At 40.5% G+C, this 24,656-nt stretch overlaps 1 protein-coding gene across 1 annotated transcript in view; it reads right to left on the reverse strand.

Annotated features, from left to right (window-relative positions):
* Positions 1-23,987, reverse strand: part of LOC124722030 (transcriptional activator GLI3-like) — a 46,470-nt gene extending 22,483 nt beyond the window's left edge. The window contains exons 1-3 of the mRNA XM_047247218.1: positions 23,854-23,987; positions 9,108-10,011; positions 2,530-2,727 (exon numbers count right to left, since the gene is read on the reverse strand). Of these exons, the coding sequence (XP_047103174.1) occupies positions 2,530-2,727; positions 9,108-9,992 (1,083 nt within the window). The 5' untranslated portion in view covers positions 9,993-10,011; positions 23,854-23,987. The remainder of the gene's footprint in view (positions 1-2,529; positions 2,728-9,107; positions 10,012-23,853) is intronic.
* Between the last annotated feature and the right edge of the window lie 669 nt (positions 23,988-24,656).

Consider the following 24,656-nt stretch of genomic DNA (forward strand, 5'->3'; position numbering starts at 1 on the left):
TGTAAAATTTGGAATCGGTGGTGTTATGGTGTGGTTGTGTTTCTCATGGAGGAGGCTTGCACCCCTTGTTGTTTTGCATGGCACTATCATACCACAGGCCTACATTAATGTTTTAAGCACCTTCTTGCTTCCCACTGTTGAAGAGCAATTCAGGGATGTCGATTGCATCTTTCAACACGATCAAGCACCTGTTCATAATGGATGGTCTGTGGCGGAGTGGTTACATGACAACAACAACCCTGCAATGGACTGACCTGCACAGAGTCCTGACCTGAATCCTACAGAACATCTTTGGGATGTTTTGGAACGCTGACTTAGTTAGTGCCAGGCCTTACCAACCAACATCGATACCTCTCCTCAGTGCAGCACTCCATGGAGAATGGGCTGCCATTCCCCAAGAAACGTTCCAGCACCTGATTGAATGTATGCCTGTGAGAGCGCAAGCTGTCGTTAAGCTAAGGGTGGGCCAACACCATATTGAATTCCAGCATTACTGATTTTTTGGGGGGGGGGGGGGGGGGGGCACCATGAACTTGTAAGTCACTTTCAGCGAAGTGTCCAGATACTTTTGGTCACATAGTGTATTATGAAAAAGCAAATAACAGTAGATACAAATTAAGGTGTCATAGACATGAAAATAATAGCAAATTCATGAAAGTCTACAAACAGATAATGCAGTTATGGCTGCCTGTGTATACCATTTATAATGTGATGATTTTCTCTCCATCCACATTACTGTGTTTCTTGAAGGCAAAAAACCAATCTGCTTTAAAAATGGATAAGAACTAAAGTAAATATGTATAACATCAGTAATATACAACTGTATATATTTATTCTCTACAAGCATATTGTTGGTTTATTCAATTACACTAAGATAGTTGTAAAATTAACCACAGACAAATAAAATACTTACTTTTTTTTGTTTACATGTAAATACAGTGTATGTCTTTCATGAACTATGAAGGACCAAAAACATGACACATAAGCAAGCAGTTGGGAATTTGGTAATAGGAGATTGTATTTAGCTAGATCACAAAATGAGTTAGCAGATAAATATGAGGACATGCTGAAAAGTAATGCCTCTGAATTTTTTAGTCTGTTCTCAATATTGGTCAAGGTATTACATCTCGTGCACATTATTCTGTTGGTCCATCTGATTTTCATCTGTTTCCAGAACTTAAAGAACACTGCTACTGAAGAAGTGGTGCAAGAAGACATGAGGTTGTGGCTCCATCAACAAAGTCAAACATTTTGCAGAGACTGTATCAACAAACTTGTTTGATGCTGGGAGAAATGTGGTTGTCACCAGGGTGTCTGTGTTGAGAAATAAATATATAAACAGAAAGAATATAGATCTAGAAAGTTAATAAAGTCTGTTTTATTTAACAAGCCTTAAGAATTTTCACAGAAAACTTGGCGGCATAACTTTTCAGCATGCCCTCATTGCAGAATACAATTTTCAGAAAGTAATTTAAATCTAAAGTAGCATAACATAGAAGAATGTCCAGGTGTATGAACTGGTCATAAAGCTGAAAAAAGTGGAACAGCTTCAATTGGGGATTAGCTCTAACAAAAACTGAACATATGTAATAAATAAATTCTGACTATAATGACTGTTGATAGTTATTATTTAGGTGATGTTATATGGCTCATCAGATCTCAAAAATTTTTAAGAAAAGAATTGCCTTATGCATAGGTCACCTTTCTTGGAGATATGATACAAAAATGGGAATACAGTATTATTAAATCCATTTCTTGGCATTTCAGTCAGTATTTTCTATGATGCATCTATTTGTTCACCAACTCCCAACACCAAAAAATCATTCACCTTTTTATATGTGGTTTAAATATCTCTTATAATTTAGTTTCATTACAAGACCTGTCTATTGGCATACTGATATAAACAATATACTTTATTAAAGAACACTGCAGTAAAAGTTTATGATGAGTTTTTAGTATTGCTCTTTTTGTAAATGAAACTAAAGCCTCAGTATGCCGCCCTCCCCTCCCCCATCACCCAAGACAATAAAATCAGATACAAAAAGACAAGATGTGGCAGACATGCTTTAACCTGCATTGTGTAGCACACACAGGCTTTCTCTCAGAGGAACACTGCTCATGTAAAAGCAAAGTTTACATTCAAGTTCTAACACACCATGAAGATTTAATCAGTGTATTTTCACCATTATAAAACTGAAGATGGCCAGAAAATTCTACACCAAAATATTATGGCAACAAGACTGACTTCTGGCAGTTTGTCCAACATTTTGTGGAAGAAGCTTTAACCTGGTTATCAGTTTCAGTGTACAGCACTGTTATTTTCACCACAGGATAAAAGTCAGTAAAATGAAACTTTAAATATATCTATTTAAAATTTTGAAGCTGATTGACTCTCTAGCACTATGACAATGCTTATCATCCTTCTGTGCTATTACCTTAGTGCTTTACTGTAAGTAAGAAAAAACATGGACTACTGAAGTTAGTGTTTATCTTGTAATTTGTTTAGGAGTACTGTGAATATTTACTTGCCTGATTTGAAGATAGGGCTTCACATGTGTTGAATGGCTTATTTTCTACTAAGGTCATTGCCTCTGAACTATGTGAGTGCCCATTTACTGGCAAATTATTATTGTTGTTGTTGGAAATGAAACTCAGGCTTGGTGGGCTACAAGTGCTCCTTGCTGATAAGTGACCATAGCTGCCCATTGCACCTGTATTGCTGTGCTCCTGAAAGTGACTGAATGGTTAGTTTTATGCAGTGCTAATACATAAGTGATTAAGTAAATGAATGATAATTGCTTGTAATTACATTGCTGTAAAATTATAACTTTAATACCACAAAAATACAAAAAAATTATTTATTCAACAGTATAATTTCACTTGAAATAAACTGTAAACTCAAGTTTAAAGTTTGTTAATGTTTATGAAAGTTCCTGAAGCAAAAAGTATGAAAAAGAACAATAAATTGATGCTTATAAGAAAATGATACAGTACTTAAATGGCAGCCAGAATTTTATTTATTTTTATTTTTATTTTTATTTGGTATGCGTATTCCATAGATCCGTACATGCGAGTGATTTGCCTGGATGTGGAACGTGTCAATACAATTGTACAAATACAATTAATGCTACAGAATAGTAATATAATTCAATGATATAGATATTACAAGCTGTCATTAAACTGAATGTGGTAATAACCTAGACTGACGTGACAAAACTACTGACATATTTCCAACAGTATTATAAAGATTCTCATTTAGAGGCTGGCTTTTGTTATTACCAATAGTGACAACTACAAACAGATACAGCATTGTCACAAGAGACTGACAGCTAACAGAGTGATGTTAAGAGTTTTCACATGTGATAATACTTAAGCAAAGTGTTTCAAGAGGTATTGTGGGATACTTCCTGTCAAGCTGCTTTGAGAGCAAAATTAACATTATGAGTAATGACTGCTGGGGAATACTGATACAAAGTTTACTGATTGAAAAGATCTCTCCTAGTTGCAACTAATTTCATATAACCAGCGATCATTCTAGTGCAAATAAAATGACTTTTGAAATATCATCTTCTATCAGACTGCTTGTGTTATGCCTATTATAGGCCAAAGTATGAACTGTTCATTGTTTACTCATTTTAAGTACCTCACTGCTGAATTTAAAAAAAAACTACGTACACATCATGGACTCAAATGAAAGATGGTTGTCACTCCAGAACCTTAAGTAGTGCCTCTTTGATTTTATGTTGGTTGCTAGTTGGTTAGTTATCAGTCTTGACTTAATGTCATGATGTGTAGAAGATCATATAGCCCTTTCTGTTGTTTAATAAAATACTGACTTTGTGCCAGAATATGGTTATATTGATCTGAAACTTAAATCATAGTAATGTAGTGGCATGAGTATGATTAACTTCATCATAGTAAAGCTGAGGAACAAGAAACTAGAATCAAATGTTGACACAGTCTGGTAAAGAAGTGCAACTATATTGATATCATACTATAAGAATTAAAATGGAAAGGAAGATCAGAAACTATACTAAATGTACATACCATCATATTTATAATAAAAATGTTTTGTAGTCATGAAGAAAATTATAATGGAATGCAATGACTATTTGACATGCATGTACATCACATATAGTTAGGCAAACTTCTGTTCAAAAAATATGAAAAAACTGTCCAATGGTTTGAGTATTTCAAAGAAACCTTAGACCAGCCCAACCCGCTGCATGCTTAAAACTTCAAAAATGAGTAAAACATGCAAGAACTAATGGTAAAAGCAGAGGTGTGCACAGTGATCACAATTCTTGAAAACAATGAAGTAGCTAGTTTGGATGAAACCTCAGCCAAAATTTTGAAATATGGTGATTCAGGCATAATTGATCACCTCTCTAAATTGTGCAGTACTTGTTGCCAAACAAGGTAAGTTACAGAAAACTGGGGGCATAACATCAGAGTTAAACTACTGAAGAAGGTTAACATAACTGAATATACAAACTGGAGAGATATCACACTCCTCTCAGAGCCAGGCAGAGTCTGCTGACTCTCTTCTAAAAACAAAACAAGCTGCAGATTGTTCATTATGAGAAGAACAGGCTGACATTTGAAGTGGGAAATCCTACTCTGAACAAATGTTTGTTCTGTGGAATGTAATAGAACAATACATAGAATTCAGCTGCCCACTGCCCCTAAGCTTTGTTGATTTTAAAAATGCTTTTGACAGTATATACTGAGAGTCATTGTGGAATATTGTAAGGTTATATGGAATTCCTGACCACCTCACTGATGTTTCCAGAAACCTACATCAGAACTCAAGTTGCTGCATAAAAACAGATTATGGGAACACCACTTTCTTTATGATACTGACAGGTGTTAGACAAGGATGCATTTTGTTATCATTCCTTTGTATATTTGTCACAGACTTCATAATGAGAAAAGCTGTAGATAACTCCAGTATGGACATATGTTTCAATGAGCAGTTTACGCTTATGGAATTAGATTTGGCTGATGACATCATTCTTGTGGCAGAAACACCACAAGGTTTATAGCTAATGACTACCAAATTTGATGGAATGGCCAGTTCTGTAGGGCTACAAAAAAATGCTGATAAGCCAAATACAATCTTCACAAAAACTGGTAAGATATCTACTCAAAATATAGTGCAACAGAAGGTACTACAAGATGCTGACCCATTTCTGTTGCTCAGCAGCGTTATCTGTAACAATGAGGATGTAGATGCAGACATCAGCAGCAGAACTGGGAAAGCCTCTGGAGCCTTCCAAAGAATGTGATCTATATAGCAATTAGACTCCATAAGTATGTCCATAAAGCTTCATCTGTACTCATCTATCATCCTACCATTGGTCTTATAAGCATGGGAGACCTGGAAAATGTCAGTAAAATCAGCACAAAATCTCAATGTTTTTCACCAAATATACTTGAGGTGGATTTTGAAGATGTGTGTTTCAAATGAGGAAGTGCAGAGAAGTGGTCTTCGCAACCAAAATGAAAGCTCGCGGGTTATGTTCTAGATGAGAAAGATGAGTGTCCACAACTCAGCACTGCTGTGGAAACCAACAGATGATACTGAAGCAGAGGAAGACCTCATAACACCACAAAATAAACACATGCAAAGCATTTTAAACTCATGGGCATGAAATGGGAGGGAGCTGGAGAGATGGCAGCTGATAGAGTTTACTGAAGGGGGAAAAATCTTAGTTGCTGAGTATGAACTGTCCATCAATGCATGACCTAGAATCAAATATGATTGCTCATATCTGTGCATAAGTATACACACATTTGTGAATAAGGCGAAACCCCTATTTTACGTTTTCATGCTGTCTAGACTTAAGAAACCCAAAGTTGAGGAAAATTCTGAATCAAGTGAAATGTTAACCCCCCCTCACAAAGTACAAGCAAAACACATGTACTTGGCACATATGATTAAAAATTGCTATCCTCTCCCAGATTTTACATAAAATTTTTCTAAATGAAGAAATTAAATGTACAATACAATGATTATACAATAATTTGTGGTAATCGATACAATCAGTTCTTAAAAAATCACAGATGTGTACTCACCAAAAAATTGAAATTGGTATCTGGGTACAAGGTAATCAACCTATTTTCTGACATGCCACAACCACAAATTATATGCTCAAAATATGTGTTTTTGAGAGATCATCCTATATGCTCACACAGAAAAAAGCAAACATTGATGAACACGTTGAATTAAACCAAAAACATCACTGCATCTAATTGGTTAAACCACAAGCATAAATGTGGACATCTGCTTAATGACAAATTTTGTCACCATTGCTGTTATTGTTTAATGCTTTTCTTACAAGCCACACTTCATATGCTCACCAATGTTAAAGTGTTTTTTTAGGCTTGATGAGAAAAACAGAGATGTGAGAAAATGAGTTTACTTCCCCAATTGACGTTACTAGCTTATCAAAAGTCAGTTGAGTGAATTTCTGTACACTGTGTAAGATATAAATTTGGAAGAAAACTCAGGTGTTAAAGTTTTGCTTCATGCCCTCTATCACTGCTGCCATTCTTTACAATCTACAGTGTGTGGTATGTGTGATGCAAAGTATATAAGTGAGTAGTGTATGTAGTTGTTACAACTGTATCATGTCAGCTTTGCATATGAAAACCTTTAAAATGTGCTATTACAAAACCCTTGATCTATTTCCATGTGACATCTCTCCCACAGCACATCATCTGCACGACAAGCATATTTTCAGCACTTCACAAAATGCTTTCACCCCTGCCTGCATTCCGGTCATTGCAGTGTCGCTCCCCCTCTGCACACATCCAGTAGGTGAGCTCATTTTACATGTTTTAGTGTGATGTGGAGGCTGCACTGGCTATTGGATGACTTAACAAGTCGCCAGCCAATTAGAGTTCACTATCCAAAAATGGGCAACATTTCCTCGATCATGACCAAGCATGTTCTTTGAGATTCAATGGTTGGATTTAAAAGGTTGACAATTGATATTGTTGCTGAATACATCACATCAGGAATACATGCAAAAAGATGAGACTGACCTATAACTGGCACAAAAAGAGGTGGTGGCTAGGCCCCTTCATCACATATTGGCTTGGTGCAGAACACTTCGCATTGACTGTCTTGTTTTTCTATTAACATTGCAACTTGCAAGCTGTGTTGGCAGCAGCAGTCATGGATTATGTCTGCATTTCCTCTCTCAAGTCTCCCCTCTCCACAATGGCCTAAAATACCCCCTTAACTTTGCCTCCATCGATGTTGCAAATTATTTGTCTTTTGTGGTACCTATAACTCAGTCAGTCACATCACATGTCAATAGGAAGAAAATGGGATGAAGTTGAGTGAGATATTGAGTAAGAACTTAAAATGAAGGTAAACCTTACTAGAAAGAAATGTAAAACAGAGAAATTTTTAGCATTGATCTGATGGCTTATTCACAGAGACTATGAACTTATGATGTAGAATCATAAAAAATGTAAAATTGGAGAACGTAAAATTGGAGTTCCATTGTAGTAGCACCTGAGAAAAATCACCCAAATGGCACACAGAGAATGTGTAGAACAATGCACCAGAATTAAATGAATAAGATTTAAGAGCAATGCTGCACATGTGTGCCTCTTATGTTAGCAAGGTCTTATCAGTCTAATCAATAACGAACCATCGAACAGCAAGTACTAGTATGTCTCATTTACATCTAATGCAAAATATCTGTTTGTGAGTGGGTGGAAGTTCACATGGTAATGGGTTTGTCATACTGCGAAATTGTTCTCTATCAAGGACTGTTTTTACAACAGTGATAAATGTGTAGAACAATAAGATAGAAAAGGGATGTAAGGAGCAATGACTTGATACTAGACCATGAAATGTGACTACATGTCTGGAGTAGACCATAAATCTTTGTCAGTAATGATGGCCAATGTTGGAGCAATGTGGTGTGTGTTGTGATTGTAATTATGGTTCAATATATTTTACTCCAACTGTCATGATAACAGACAAATATCATTTTATCTTGGCCTCTGGTGATGACCACATATTTGCTATATCCTTAGAGCAGGGTTGCAGTCAACCAACCAACAGAAAAGAGTAGCACAACACACCTAAATTAAGGCACTGTGGCAGTTTGGGGTACCATTAGAGTCAGTATCAACAATTGCAACATCATAGATGTTTTAAGCCTCAGATACTTGTCATCATTCAGGCAATTTCACAAACAACATTTCAGTGTGACATTGTCACATTTGGTAATAAATATGCAAGCCTTGTTCAAAGAATGATGGAAATAGCTGCATAAATTATTTGCATATTTACCCACCTAACATGCCTAGGTTTGGTTGGATAATTATTTGTTCAATCCTCCAAAAACTACTTTTGATGATTTGTGAATTCACCCAAAAACTACATGGCTGGAGACATTGCATGACTCAGTCCAGGTTCTTTTCTAATGCATGCAGTTATGCTTACAGGCTCTGATGGCAGCATCTTTGGGCATGTCATACTCTGTTCACAAAATAGAAAAATAGACACAGTTCTATAACCCTAATCACTTTTGTATTGGCATAAAGTTATCTTCATTGAGAGGTATCTGTCTTGCTGAAATTTTCACAAATGGAAGTTCATTTAATAGCTTTTCAAAATACTTGGTTGATCTCTTTATGACATTCCCTGGCAGTACTGAGATAAATTTGGTACCTATAATATGAAATATAATAATCTTGATGGTGTGTTTTGTGATTTTTCAATACACAGTTAATAAGATCTAGTAAGAAGCATTGTGCACAATGATTCTCCTGTGGTACAGATGATAAAGCTTTTTCAATGGCATGAACATATACTTGAAAAAACTGTTTAATAATGTATAAAATTATAAAATACTTTTCTAAAAATCTTTTCCACTCCATTGACTGGCGCATCAATTGTTATGAATTATTTCAGGAAGGAAACAGTCTTTGTTGCAACCAAGACTTTCTGAAATATTGTTTTTATACTTACTGTTTCCCAACTATAGATGACTTATCAGTTATATATGGTAATTACATCAACTGATACATTTCTGGTGGTGTTAACACATTATAAATAAGACAATAGTATTGTTTATTACCTGTATTGTTGATGATCCCAGAAGACTTGTAGAGGAATGCCTAATTATACTGTTCAAGTTTATGCTATCATTTCTAAAAGAAAAGGAAGTTCTTCTTGAATCAGTATTATGGATATTCCAAGACGAAAATTTTAAGTCTGTACTTTCGTTGTCCATACCATCAACAACAGTTTGTTCACAAAGACTTTGGGTATTTGAACTAGTTCTTTTCTCCTGCAGCACATTTGGAGAAATGGTAATGTGTTGTTTTGATGCAGTTGAGGGTACATCTACATTTTGACAAGGAAGTGATGTTTCACTGTTGCTGTCTTCCAGAGAATAGTTATGAACCTCTGTTACACCTGAATCAGAAATTACTGAAATTTCAGATACACCATCAAATGATACTGAGAAATTTTCACAAAATGACGATACTTCATCCACAGAATAATCAGAAGTGTCATTTAAAAATGGGCTTTTGCTCTTGATTAAGGTAGTAGGAAATTCACTGCACACTAGCTCACGTAGATATAATGAACAATCTTCCTGTGAGAGGAATGATGGAATTGCCATTGTATTGTCCAAAAGTGGCGTATGGTAATCCATCTTATCCTCTACAGACACATTGAAATCTTGTTCAAAAAACTCGTTTTGTGTGGGTGTGAGTAAAGCTGTTGAGCATGTCTGTGGTCCACACTCCTCTCTAACATCTTCAGATGCAGTCCGTACTGAAATAGCATCTGGAATCAGGCTGAAGAATGATGCAGTATCTTGTGGTGCCTGACTAAAAGATGAGTGCACAGTTGATGAGAAGTTCAATGTAGGTGATGCACACGATGTTAAAGAATGATGCAGTCCTCTGGATGACATCTGACTTTCTGCTGGAGTTGCTGGATCCAGATGCATGTTTCATGTCAGACAGAACCTGTGAAAGAAGACGTCAACTATAGTGTCAACCATTAAGAAAAATACTATCACAGATTTCAGTTATTATACAACAAAATACTGAGCGTGTTTGTAACCATATTTTTACTGCTGTGAAGTTCAAGGCCAGTTTGAGGTATTGAAAGTTTGTATTGCATTCAGATACCGTATAAAGTACCTCAGTCTCCCAACATGCTGAGACAACAATTTCTTTAAACAGAAATAAATAAGAAAGTATTTCAGACATACTTGTGGAAAATTTTTCCATGGGCTGCTACATTTACCAGTTCTGTTGCTGATTACTTTTCAATCCTTACCAAACCTGATGGAGTAAGTTATCTCTAACGACATAAACATTGGTGTTGTACTCTATAGAATATCTTCATTTGCATTTTGTTTTACAACATTTCTGATAGTTTTTCCTTAATTAATTCACTGATGGAGTGAGGGAAGAATGATTGCTCTGTGGGAGTGATACTAATGAGTGAGAGCGGAGAGTGGGAAGGGTGATGGGATTGTACAAGGGGGCTGCAAATCATGCCCATAGCACTTGACAAGGTATATACACCTCATGTGCAGTATCAAATAATGGGCACCTCAGAGAAATGGGCTAGTATTGGCTAGATGCGAGTTTGATTAACCCAGGGTTCCCAACCAAATGGAGGTCTAGCGTGCATCGCCAGACCTCTGTACAGATAAACTTCGGCCATGCGTCAGTCTCCACTGTGTGGCATGATCGTGGAAAGTTGTGTGCCACAGGGAATGGAATTTTTGAATTAACTTTCAGTATTGTGAGGATGGTACAAATCTAAAAAAAAAAAAAAAAAAAAAAGCTCTTCGCTTGAAAGTGTGTTCATTGCGATGGCTCGGATGTTGGGGCGATGCACAGTCCTGGAAGCACCTGCTGTGCTAAAGTTGTATTAGCTTATCCAGAAAAGGTGACACATTTACTGGATTTATCGTTATTTCCTCAGGTACTCCGCCAGTTGCTTTGGAGCTCACAATTTTAAACGAAAACACTCTCGATAGTTTAGATGGGCTGTTGAGAAATACTCACACTCAGTCATGCAGACTTCAGGTGCTAGTCCTCCTGAATGAAAGAGAGCAGCTGATACTACTAAGAGGCCAAAGATCACGCCCTAAAATATGGGGAAAGCAGGACGATTGATAGCGCCACCCCCCTACATGCACAAGGTACATTACTGGAAGGACCAGAAAGATCATTAAAATAAACTCAGTGGCCATGTAACGCAACACTTCTCACATGACTAGCTGAGTCTATCCACGCTATGTACCGCACTTGTTAAAGATTGAGAAACTGGGCGAATGCCCAAATACTGCAGAATTACACAGCTGCTGAACTTGAGCAAGGACGTAGTCGTACGTAAATGTCTCAAATATTTTGACAGCGGATTTACCAAAGTGAGGGAGACAGAACGTGTTTGTAAGAACACTATGAAGAGAGGCAACTACGAAGTTGAGCGGACAGCCGACTTTATACTGACGTTTAATTGTTGGTTATCGCGAGACTGATGTTATCAACTGTAAATCATATGTTCCAAACATAATGCGTCCTTGAAAATGCAGAAAATATTGCCGCATCACTTTGCTTTGCAGAGGGAAAGCGACGTAAGGAAAACATTGAACTGGTGTACATGAGACAGGAAACCCACAGTAAGGTCCAGATTCACATAGAAGAGATGGCCAACTCTTCCTCAAAGAAAAGAGAATATGGAGGATCTAAACAGAATAACAGCGCCATGTATTTTCTTTTTGCCTCACATCTGAAAGAACGTAACGAATCCTGTGTAAGCAGAAATCAGCATAAACATTTATATTTATAGCCTATGTCATTCCCAAAAACAATGCACCTCCGTAGCCAAGAGCAGTAATGTACGTCATATACAGTAGCGTCGATTAGGAAGTTGCTGGATCGAATCCTTGAGATGGAACAGAGAAGGAGAACCAGCCAACAATACCATGAGACTCTTTCTCTGTTTATATCAAACAACTGAAACAGCGTCCCCTGTCACCATATATACAAAAGATAGCAACTGCAATAAGGAAAATTTCTGCATCACACTTATCCTCAACATGATCAGTGCCGTCCTCTCCACGAAAATAAAATGAAATCGATAAAAACGGACCACAAGCCAGCTGATCATTGTTTTCTGATTTATAGAATGAGGATACTGCTGTAGAAAACTGTTGTGAGAACCTGCTAGTCACCAAATTGGATTCCTATCCACAAATCTCTTTTCCCCAAGTCAGAAATAAGTAGGGATAAGGTGAAAGAAACCTCGTCAGTAAAAGTTTTTGTATGTCCATCCTTGTGATTGGACGTCTGGAAATAAAAGAAAATAAAACACCTACAGCCAGCCATCATCATGATGTCATTTACTGTACAGCTACCAGTTTCGGCTCTTCAATTGGCCATCTTCGGGCCTTAGCTGATGCTAAAGAGGTTAACACCATCTACATACATGATGCATCAGTGGCCAACATAACTGGTTTACACAGGCTACCTGTAACTGTGATGTTGTCTCTCCAACCATCAACTGTCAACTCAACTGCGAGTTCACAGGTGATGGTTGGAAAGACAATGTCAATTACAGGTAGTCCACGTAAACCAGTTATGTTGGTCACCGATGCCTCGTGTATATGGATGGTGTTAACTCCTTCAGCATCATCTAAAACTCAAAGATGGTGCACTGAAGCGACAAAAAAAAAAAAAACAAAAAACTGGTAGCCGTACAATAAATGACATCATAAGGACGGCTGTAGGTGTTTTATTTTCATCAGTAAAATGTCTTTAATACTCCAGTGAAACAGGAATGGTTTCCGGATTATTACTGAAGTTCAAGGTAGAGGGGAGATCCTTGTGTCTTTGTCCCTGGGAAACTAGTTTCAAAGCTACTGGTGGTCTTACACTCCATAGAAAGGACAACCTCAATGTGGAAAACTGAAGGAGGACATTTCTGTCACAAGCCCTGCGGTGGAGTTCACGAAGATGAAAGACTGGTGTTTCTTAGAAACGTGCCAGTGCATGCACTTCAGCACTTCCAAAGGGTTCTTAGCCATCGTTAGGTATATCGGTATACTGATATACACTTTAGCCCCTGCGCTCTGTGGGAAATTGCTGACGATATTCACTTGACTGTTCGCTTTCCGGTCTCAATTCAGTTTGCATATGGTCCAACGCTGAAAAAGAAACTACAAAAATCGATGCTTAGTAAGGCTGACTGGACACTGTGTGGTCAAATGGCTGTGTCTGGGCATCGCAGAAGCATGGAAGAATAGGTAGAGCATACTGTCAACATGATACAACGTCATTAAAGCATCCATCCGACCAGTTATAAAGTCTGATAGTCACCCGCTCAAGAAACGAATGCTGCGCTACATTCAGAGGTTGGCCGGTGGCTCTGCAACGTTTCAAATGCCGAACAGTTGCTTAGAACCTTTCAAGTAGCAAAAGCCGTATGTCACCCACTTATTAAAGAGAACAAGAAGAAATTGCAGCAAGCATAACTTCTGATCTTCCTGAGTTCCATAAACTATTACATTAAGTCTACTTTATTATTGGAGATGATGAGAAGAGTTTCGAAGATGTGAGAACTGGTAAGTTACTGGTGTATAGGAAATGGCAGGCTCTCTGCCCGCCAGAGAAACATGCTGTAGGCACTTGTGAAATAATTCGCTAGTGTGAGCGTATCACTAGCCAGGATCCAGTTTCCCGTCACAACAGAGCTATTGATCAATGTGGTTGTTAGGATTTTTGTTCCATCAATAATAAAACATACTACTGTTCTTTATCCATGCAGGAGACGGACTGCTACAGGTTCTTGACACAACACCAGGTCATGACAAAATCCATTATGCTATGCCGTGGCACACCTCAGTGATAACTAAAGAAATTCCCCCCGCCCCGTCTCTTCAACTGTGTATGGGAAACAGGAGATTTTCCTGACTTTTGGATGTACACTATCCCAATAAATTACGCTAATGGCCATTAAAATTGCTACACCAAGAAGAAATGCAGATGATAAATGGGGAATTCATTGGACAAATACATTATACTAGAACTGACATGTGATTACATATTCACGCAATTTGGGTGCATAGATCCTGACAAATCAGTACCCAGAACAACACCCTCTGGCCGTAATAACGGCCTTGATACGCCTGGGCATTGAGTCAAAAAGAGCTTGGATGACGTGTACCGGTACAGCTGGCCATGCAGCTTCAACACGATACCACAATTCATCAAGAGTAGTGACTGGCATATTGTAACGAGCCAGTTGCTCGGCTACCATTGAACAGACGTTTTCAATTGGTGAGAGATCTGGAGAATGTGCTGGCCAGGGCAGCAGTCGAGCATTCTCTGTATCCAGAAAGGCCCGTACAGGACATGCAACATGCGGTCGTGCATTATCCTGCTGAAAGGTAGGGTTTCGCAGAGATCGCCGGCTGGTGTGGCCGTGCGGTTAAAGGCGCTTCAGTCTGGAACCGCGTGACCGCTACGGTCGCAGGTTCGAATCTTGCCTCGGGCATGGATGCGTGTGATGTCCTTAGGTTAGTTAGGTTTAAGTAGTTCTAAGTTCTAGGGGACTTATGACCACAGATGTTGAGTCCCATAGTGCTCAGAGCCATTTGAACCATTTCGCAGGGATCGAATGAAGGGTAGAGCCACGGGTCGCAACACATCTGAAATGTAACGTCCACTGTTCAAAGTGCCGTCAATGTGAACAAGAGGTGCCCGAGACGTGTAACCAATGGCACCGCATACCATCACACCAGGTGATACGCCAGTATGGCGATGACGAATACACGCTTCCAATGTGCATTCACCGCGATGTCGCCAAACACGGATGCGACCATCATGATGCTGTAAATAGAACCAGGATTCGTCCCAAAAAATGACGTTTTGCCATTCGTGCACCCAGGTTCGTCGTTGAGCACACCATCACAGGCGCTCCTGTCTGTGACACAGCGTCAAGGGTAACCGCAGCCATGGTCTCCGAGCTGATAGTCCATGCTGCTGCAAACGTCGTCGAACTGTTCGTGCAGATGGTTGTTGTTTTGCAAACGTCCCCATCTGTTGACTCAGGGATCGAGACGTGGCTGCACGATCTGTTACAGCCATGCGGATAGGATGCCTCTCATCTCGACTGCTAGTGATACGAGGCCTTTGGGATCCAGCACGACGTTCCGTATTACCCTCCTGAACCCACCGAGTCCATATTCTGCTAACAGTCATTAGATCTCGACCAACGCGAGCAGCAATGTCGCGATCGATAAACCGTAATCGCGATAGGCTACAATCCAATTTTTATCAAAGTCGGAAACGTGATGGTACGCATTTCTCCTCCTTACACGAGGCATTACAACAACGTTTTACCAGGCAACGCCGGTCAACTGCTGTTTGTATATGAGAAATCGGCTGGAAACTTTCCTCATGCAGCACGTTGTAAGTGTCGCCACCGGCGCCAACCTTGTGTGAATGCTCTGAAAAGCGAATCATTTGTATATCACAGCATATTCTTCCTGTCGGTTAAATTTCGGGTCTGTAGCACGTCATCTTCGTGGTGTAGCAATTTTAATGGCCAGTAGTGCATGTTTAAAGAAGTTCATAGAGACTCTGCACGTTTGTTACTAGAAATATGAATGTAGCGTACTGCAGATTTGGCCTATTTGGTGCTTCTTTTGAACAAACAGGCTGTATCATTCACGGTATCGTGAAAGAAGAACATGGCTGTAAGATTCGTACGCTTACACGAGTGTAAACGAAACAAGAATCCATCCTTACAATGCAGAGCGACAACTTTAGCCCAAACAGATGGTTGACAACGGTGAAAGTGCACAGAAAAAAAATCTAAAACACTTTTGACGGTTTGAAAAGTGCATGTGTACCGTTTTCTTCAACTCATAATTGACTACTTGTAAAATGGTAACACGTATAGTGACTCTTTTTATACAGTGTTATTAAACCGTTTCCACAGAGAGTTTAAAGATATCGCAGCTCGCTTAAAAATGCTGTTGTACCAGCGCAATACATCTGCTTGCACATCGCTGAAATGTGGTAGTTGTTCTTCTAAATATACTGCGCAGAAGAATTAAAGTACCACATTTCTGAAACGCCTTCGTTTTCCCCCATTGCGACGCAGAAGTTTGAAATTTGCATACAACCTTTTGCTGTAATGGTACAAAAGTGTGGCGCCTCTGGCTTGGTGATGCTTCAAACAGCGAGGTTTAGACACATGCGGAAAATAAAGGCCAGAGCTCAGAGGTTCATGTGAGTTGTAAGGTGGCATAATGATGTCACATTGGAATCAAATTTCACCACAATTCTGCCAAACGCCACCGTGGGCGTGTAGCACGATGGAAAGGTATCACTAGCAGTCGAGATGACAGGCATCTTATCCGCATGGTTGTAACGGATCCTGAGTCAACAGATGGGGACGTTTGCAAGACAACAACCATCTCCACGAACAGTTCGACGACGTTAGCAGGAGCATGGACTATCAGCTCGGAGACCATGGTTGCGGTTACCCTTGACGCTGCATCACAGACAGGAGCGCCTGCGATGTGGTACTCAGCGACGAACCTGGGTGCACGAATGGCAAAACGTCATTTATTCGGATGAATCCTGGTTCTGTTTACAGCATCATGATGGTCGCATCCGTGTTTGACGATATCGCGGTGAACGCACGTTGGAAGTGTGTATTCGTCATCGCCTTACTGGCGTATCACCTGGTGTGATGGTATGGGGTGCCATTGGTTACATGTCTCGGCCACCTCTTGTTCGCATTGACAGCACTTTGAACAGTGGACGTTACATTTCAGATGTGTTACGACCCGTGGCTCTACCCTTCATTCGATCCCTGCGAAACCCTACATTTCAGCAGGATAATGCACGACCGCATGTTGCAGGTCCTTTACGGGCCTTTTTGGATACAGGAAATGTTCGACTGCTTCTCTGGCCAGCACATTCTCCAGATCTCTCACCAATTGGAAACGTCTGGTCAATGGTGGCCGAGCAACTGGCTCGTCACAATACGCCAGTCACTACTCTTGATGAACTGTGGTATCGTGATGAAGCTGCATGGGCAGTGTTGTAGTTGGCAGAAGAGCCAACATCGTTTACTAGAGGCCGAAATGCACACGTTTAGCACACGCAGGCTGACGTTTCAGAAAGTGGACGAAATTAGTTTGATACTTAACTTTAATCCATTAATGATGAACGTCGCTCTTGACGGTACATGAGTCACAATATTATCTGTTCAGAAGACATAGTAACTGAATATGGCGCCTTGCTAGGTCGTAGCAAATGACGTAGCTGAAGGCTATGCTAAACGGTCGTCTCTACAAACGAGAGCGTATGTAGTCAGTGAACCATCGCTTGCAAAGTCGGCTGTACAACTGCGCGAGTGCTAGGGAGTCTCGCTAGACGAGACCTGCTGTGTGGCGGCGCTCGGTCTGCAATCACTGATAGTGGGGACACGCGGGTCTGACGTATGCTAACGGACCGCGGCCGATTTAAGGGCTACCACCTAGCAAGTGTGGTGTCTGGCGGTGACACCACAGGCAGCTGTACCTGTACACGCCATCCAAGCTCTGTTTGACTCAATGGCCAGGCGTATCAAGGCCGTTATTACGGCCAGAGGTGGTTGTTCTGGGTACTGATTTCTCAGGGTCTATGCACCCAAACTGCGTGAAAATGTAATCACATGTCAGTTCTAGTATAATATATTTGTCCAATGAATACCCGTTTATCATCTGCATTTTGTCTTGGTGTAGCAATTTTAATGGCCAGTAGTGCAGTTTGGATCTGGTTAGCAGTTCATCGTTTCATAAAGAAAAATGTTTTATTACTGTCCGATACTCCTCTTTATCCATCACTATGAAACACGCCCGATATTGATCGCCTAAGATAGCTGCCGACAAACAATTGACCGTCTTAGCTACATGAAAGCTTGAAAAAGGAAATGTTAGAAGAACCTCTCTTATACAAATCATTTTTCTAGGAAGGAAGATTAAGGTTTAATGCTTCGTCACTAGACACGGAGAACAAACTAAAAGTTGCCTGATCATATTAAATTTCTTAGCACAGAAATTTTCTAGCCTTTTAAGCACAAAAAATACATAATACATTAGATTGTAATATAAGAATAGGAAGGATGAAAGACATGTAAAAGTCAAAGTAGTTCCATACATAGAATGAGCGTAGGGGAGCAGATGCAAGAATCCACACCGTCGTTCTAGGCCAAGTCAAAGCGGATGTGGTTTGTCATCGCTTTCCTGAAGTGTGTATCTATGTCGTGGAGGTGACTGTGTGGACTCGTTGTGCAGTGTAGTGTTGAGTTTATGTAGTTATGGATGAAGGGAAGAGAGGGGGTGAACATAGCCTGCCCCTGTCGGGGAGCACCAAGGGGACCGCCATCAGACGGACAGATCACCAAAAACAGTGTCACATACCCTCATTATATGAGACACTGAGGAGAGGCTTGGAATTTAATCCAGGACATTGGCGCAGAGACTGGTGACCATGAACTTTCCGCCACCACCTCTCCTTCTCTTGCCGGCCATACTGGCAGTGAAACTTTTACGCCACCAGGATTCGAAACGACATACCTCCTAGCCTAGCGCCACCGCACAAGAGTGCGTTAGCGACCTCGGCTACGGAGGCGGGTTGCGTGTAAAAGGTACGTTTAATAAATTACTATCCACAAGGTTCCATTTCAGGCCCAGTATTTCGCCAGCCAGATTTCGTTTTACCTGTGTCCTTGTTCGGTATACACCCGATGTTGGGAATACAACTGAGTTAAGCGCTACACACTTTAATCATAAAATGCAACTTATGCTACCGAGCGAGGTGGCGCAGTGACGGGATACTGGACTCGCAGTCGGGAGCAGTGGAGTTCAAGCTGCCGTCCGACCAACCGGATTTAAGTTTTCCATTGGTTCACGAAGACGACTGAGACGAGGTGGTTTCTTTGAAATGGGAGCAGCTGAGTTCATTCTCCATCTTTATCAGCTCCGAGCTTGTACTCTGCGTCTAATGATGGAGCGTTAAACTCTAAAATTCTTTCATGAAAAAAAAAAAAGAGATTTATGCGACTTTTACGGGAATCATTTAGTTAAATTAGCAGGTATTGCCTGAACACAATAAAGCTTTTGAGGAATTAATGTTAATGCCCCATGAGCTTATGTATCTGCAGGAAAAGAGAATTGACCCTACTCTTGGACCAGATTCCAACGAGTTATTCACCTAGACTGATTCAGGAAAACATAGATATATCTGAATCAGAACGGGTGCAATTGTTGTGAAACTCAGATCCTTTAAAAATAGTCACATCTTCATCAGAACTTTGGTAAATAACTTACATTTATCATAAGACGGAGAGATATATGATTTTTAAAGGATTTTTCTGGGTTCTGATGCAGTGGAGATGGACATTTTTCGTTTTTGTATTCGTCTCAATTTATTACAACCAGATCTATGAGTTAGCACTGGAGTAAGCAGCATCTCCTGGACAGTTCCAAGACCAACCAAGGCAAAGCGCTTATATATACTATTTTCAGTTAACCAAGGAAGTTCACAGTGAATTTTCAAGATTTAAAAACATATACGAAACTTTTTAGAATGTACGAAATTGGGACGCCGAAATCTGAAATGACGCCCGTCTTAGTGTGGCTTTTCAACGGTGATACCACCAAGTAGAGTAGAGCTACTACCTGTAATGCAGTTATGAAACTTCATAACTTAAACGCACCCAAAACACCTACGGAAATTTGTAAGTGTGAATGTTGTTAACGATCTATGGAAGAAAAACAGTAACCGTCGGACAAACAATCCTGTAGGAAGAACTTCCGCAACTGAGCATTTTAGCAGAGGTCGAAAATCCCGCTTCAGTTGTAAATTTCTCAATTTTCACACGACCGGTTTCGGACTACTATAAGCCCATCTTCAGGTGCAGTAGCTGTGCTGTGGTCCCCGAGCGCCGCGTGTATCAGCCCCGGTGTGCTGCCTATGAGCGCAGAACGGGGACTCGCTGTCGCTCGGGGACCTCAGCACAGCTACGACACCTGAAGATGGGCTTATAGCATTCCGAAACCGGTCGTGTGAAAATAAAGAAATTTACAACTGAAGTGGTATTTTCAACTTCTGGTAGTAAGCTTCGGAGTAACGATAGCTATCTGATATTTTATTTGTTGTACACAATTCATTATGAAACCTTTACAGTTAAGCTTCGGCGAGGGTTGTATAGTAAACAAAATGTAAGTGTGACTGAAGGCAGATTTTTCATCACAAAATGTCTTTAAATCAATAATGACGGGGCAACCGGCAACAATGGATCTCCCACTATCCTGTAGCTCTGCCGATTTTCTTGTGGTGTTATGAAATGTTCTTTTATCCTACAAAACTGTGGTAAAAGCAAGGATATTTATTCTTAGAGAATCTTCCCAGATGAAAGATAACTGAAGGCTGAACTACGAAAAGTACGCTACAACAGTACGCTACCTCCTGTCTAAAATAAATAAATAATAGGAAAATAAAATACTTCACAATCACGCAGTGCTTCCACCAATAGCTCCCAGCCATGGGCTGTATTCACGCACAGCCACCGCGCCAGAGCTCTATATGATGCTGAGGTGCTCTGCTTGGTAATTAATACTTTCCTGCCAGAGCAAAGACCTTCTTTTACCGGATCTTGTTCGAGGTTTCAAACGTGTGCTCTTCCTGACAGACTCTACGCCAATTTTCGCAGTCACATTTCAGAACCCTGCGAAACGAATGTATAAGGCTAGGTGGCGCAGTGGTTAGTACAATGGACTCGCATTCGGGAGGACGACGGTTCAATCCCGCGTCCGGCCATCCTGATATAGGTTTCTCGTGATTTCCCTAAATCATTCCAAGCAAATGCCGGGATGGTTCCTCTGAAAGGACACGGCTGACTTCCTTCCCCGTCCTTCCCTAATCCGATGAGACCGATGACCTCGTTTTTTGGTCTCATCACCCAAACAACCCAACCTTCAATGTAGATTATGTTCTAGCGGTCAGACTGGAATGTTAGAATCAGCGTTGTTTTCTATACATTTTCTGGATAACTGTCCAAATATACATGCGCATTTCTCTTAGATTTATCCATGAACAATCTAAATTCATTACAGCCAACTACACTGTGGAATTACTTTAACGAGGGGCTAACCACAAGTGGGATGAAAGTAGCAGGCAAACTTCCCCACTAGGAACGCGCCCTAGAACACAATACGGTATTCCTGCTTAGCCCCAACTATTAGCTGACGAATACGGTTCCACTCAGGGGCTAACTTAACTGTGTTTTAATGATTAAATTGCAGAAAGACTCTCAGCTACACAACATGAAAACAGATTCTCTGTTCAATATTGAGGGCTGGCAGAACACGATATCGGTCACAGATACTGACTATTCTTATTCCAGTGCTGAGTGGGGGAGTCTGTCTTCCTTATGAATGAAGTTGATCGTGCCAAGTTGCCTTTATGAGAGTACTTGCGATCTGGTTAAGTCTCTGTGCATTCGATTTAAGAGGGCTTATACCGACAAAGGTGCCCCCCCCCTCCCCCGATTCTCCGTCTTCCTTATTTGAAAGAAAGAGAGAGAGAGAGGTTGTATTGAAAACGTATGTCCTGCGAGTTCTGTGTATAGCTAAAACTGCTACTACTACCAATGGCCAACCGTACAATAAGAATTACAGAAAACATTAGTGACGACGGCTGTTCAACATTTTCGACAGTGCACAGAAAAGAGTGAAAAATGATATTTACTGTATATATGGGTGCTAAATGTAGTTGGTCTTCAGCGCATCTGAATTTGCACAGGCATGCCTTACTTGGTATGGTTCTACTTTAGTGATAATGTCTTCCTTTCTCCTAAGTGTCAATCACCTTGTCCACTTCGGTATGAATGACCCTACAATTTGACTTGAAATCTAATCACAGATCGAATTTTTATTGTTTAAATTTTCAAAAGTTGTACCTGAAGTGTAAGGTAAAAGGAACCGCCTTGAATCGCACAAGGATATAACCCCGCATCGTACTACCCTATCGCAGAAGCTACCAGTCCACCAGGTCACTCAGAAGCAACCTAGCAGATTTATACAGAAAAAATACGGCTTACAATGATAAAGAGGAAAATCTGAAATTTATATCTACGCTATAAAGACTATGGAAAGACACAGAATTGCTTCTTTAATCATTTTATTAGATTATAAAAGTCAGCAGTGGAAGGTAGAAAAGAAGATGGATTTTCCTTTCTCTGGCACCAGAAATAGAATTTACACTATTGTAGGAAATCACGCTTCTATGCTACAACGATATACTATTACGTTACTGTGGATTTTTTCTGAAGAGGCAAAACTGAAAGTGCCTATGTCATGACTTTACCTCGTATGCCGCATTCGCAGTTACAAATCCTGCCACAAGCTTATGGCCTTTTCTGGTCTCCATGGCAACCGTGCGAACGCAAAGTGAGGTTATCAATATGTGGTAGGATTCCCAACCTATCGGCTCACATCGGTTCAGGGTCAGTTCACGCGGGCAAGATAAAGCCTCAGCACCATGGCAAACAATTTCAACATATTTTAACTCGCTCCTCCTAAAATCCATATCAATCTTTTGATATGCTTTTTATTCTGTAGAGTGAACAGGGATACCAAACCACCTATGAAATACTCTGTTACAATGATAATAGAAAATTATGATTATGAGTCTGTACATGTTTCCATCAAACCACTGATGAAACAATATACCGGCATCATTAAGGACTAGAAACAGTGAAGTGTGGGCAAACAAAGATTTTACAGATAGAGTAAAAACTAAAATTTGAGAGCCTAATGCTAATATTTTTAAATGCTGAAATGTAGGCCAACCCATTATGTATGACGTGAAGGATATATATACGACGTTATCGAATGCATTTTTTTACACATAAGAAGCCGGCCATGTCATCAAATATCGATTCATATCAATGTGGTTTGAATATTCTCAGATAAATACTGGATAAGCAACGCGGCTGACGAAATTGTTTTCGTGTATTACAGGCGCGTCACTGATACCTCCGTGTTGGAGTAGTAACAGTCGAATGTTCTAGAATATAAAGGATTATTCATTAATTTTGATCACCATAAGTGGCTCAGACCAAGGCAACACAATAGTTATCTTGTATACTCGTGTTCTCTATTTTATGAAATTACTGGCGTCTAATGGAGTCAACAAACACCTCAACTGACGCACAACAATTGTTGCAACACGCGTTTAACACTCAGAAACACGCTCAATGTCATAGCAGGCTCTGCTTTATCCGACTCCTCTGGGCGTATGTACAGAGACCTGGCTATTAAATGCAGTGCCGAGTAACAACTGATGAAGACATCAGGTTCTTATTGAAAACCGTGAAACTGAAATCCGGTTAGCTCAATGTGAATCAGGTTCTCCGCGGTTACCTTAAATCGTTGACACAAATGTCAGGAAAATTACTTCAACAATGCCACAAGAGGTTTCTGTTACTTTTCCTTTCCAACTGAACCAGACACCGTCTGTTGTCACATTCCTTTCGGGCGAACATTCATTTCAAACGAGAAAATAACTGAAGAGATGTTTAAATATCAAATCTTTCAAAGAAAAGTACTGACATCGTTGGCGATGAACGTTTGACCTCGAAACTCGTTACAGAGAGAGCAAATATCTAAACCGATGTATTTCCCCTCAATCGTAAAGTCTTCACAATCGTCGGTCGTCATCTGTAGGCGAAGGAAAGACACTAGCTGTTGTGCCTTCCCTGGTATGAAACTGAGCGAGACTTACCCAGTGGAGAAGAGAGATGCAGTCAGTCTTGTGAGGACTCCGGTGACGTCCGGCGCGTTGCACTGTGGCAGTCCGACTGGCGTGGCTGCTGGCTGGATGCTGCAGGCTCAACACTCGCGACCGCGCCACCGATCCGTGCGCCGTTCCGAATGCGACTGGCGTCGTTACTGTTGGGTTCATAATCGCGGGTCAGCCGCTCAGCCACGCTTACGCACAGATTTAAACCACGCCCCCGCGCGACACGCGTGTTCGGAGCGAGAGGCGTGAGGAAAAAAAGGCGAGCCCGCTCGCGGCGCGACAAAAAAACGAAATTGATGCTCGCCCGGCAGGGACAAGAAACTGAATGAAATGTGTACTTAGAGAGCGGCGGCGTTCCATAACGTCGAGGACCGCATGGCACCATCATTACTGTACGCTCAGCGCGCAGCACTTGTTTTGAATTAACGTTCCGCTGATCGAAAGATGCGGAAACGGTTGCGAGAAAAACTCCTGCCAATGCTAAACTGTATTCGCTAAAAATTTACACGAGCACGTATGTGCTGCTTGCACATGCGCGATCCGATGCATTTCAGCAGTATCTAAGGATGGTTTAACTTCCTATTTTTTTAATTTATTGGCTGTCGAGACGTGTCCATAACAGCCACCTCAACAGTGTAATATCATTGATGACGACACGAACGTAAGGACAACACGAAACCCAGTCCCTGAACTGAGAAAATCTCCGACCCAGCCAGGAGTCGAATCCGAACCTCCTTACTTTCTCCTTCGTAAACGTTTAATTATAGCAACAAAATTAATGGAGC

This window comes from Schistocerca piceifrons, chromosome X (genome assembly GCF_021461385.2).
Source record: "Schistocerca piceifrons isolate TAMUIC-IGC-003096 chromosome X, iqSchPice1.1, whole genome shotgun sequence".
NCBI classification, from domain to species: Eukaryota; Metazoa; Arthropoda; class Insecta; order Orthoptera; family Acrididae; genus Schistocerca; species Schistocerca piceifrons.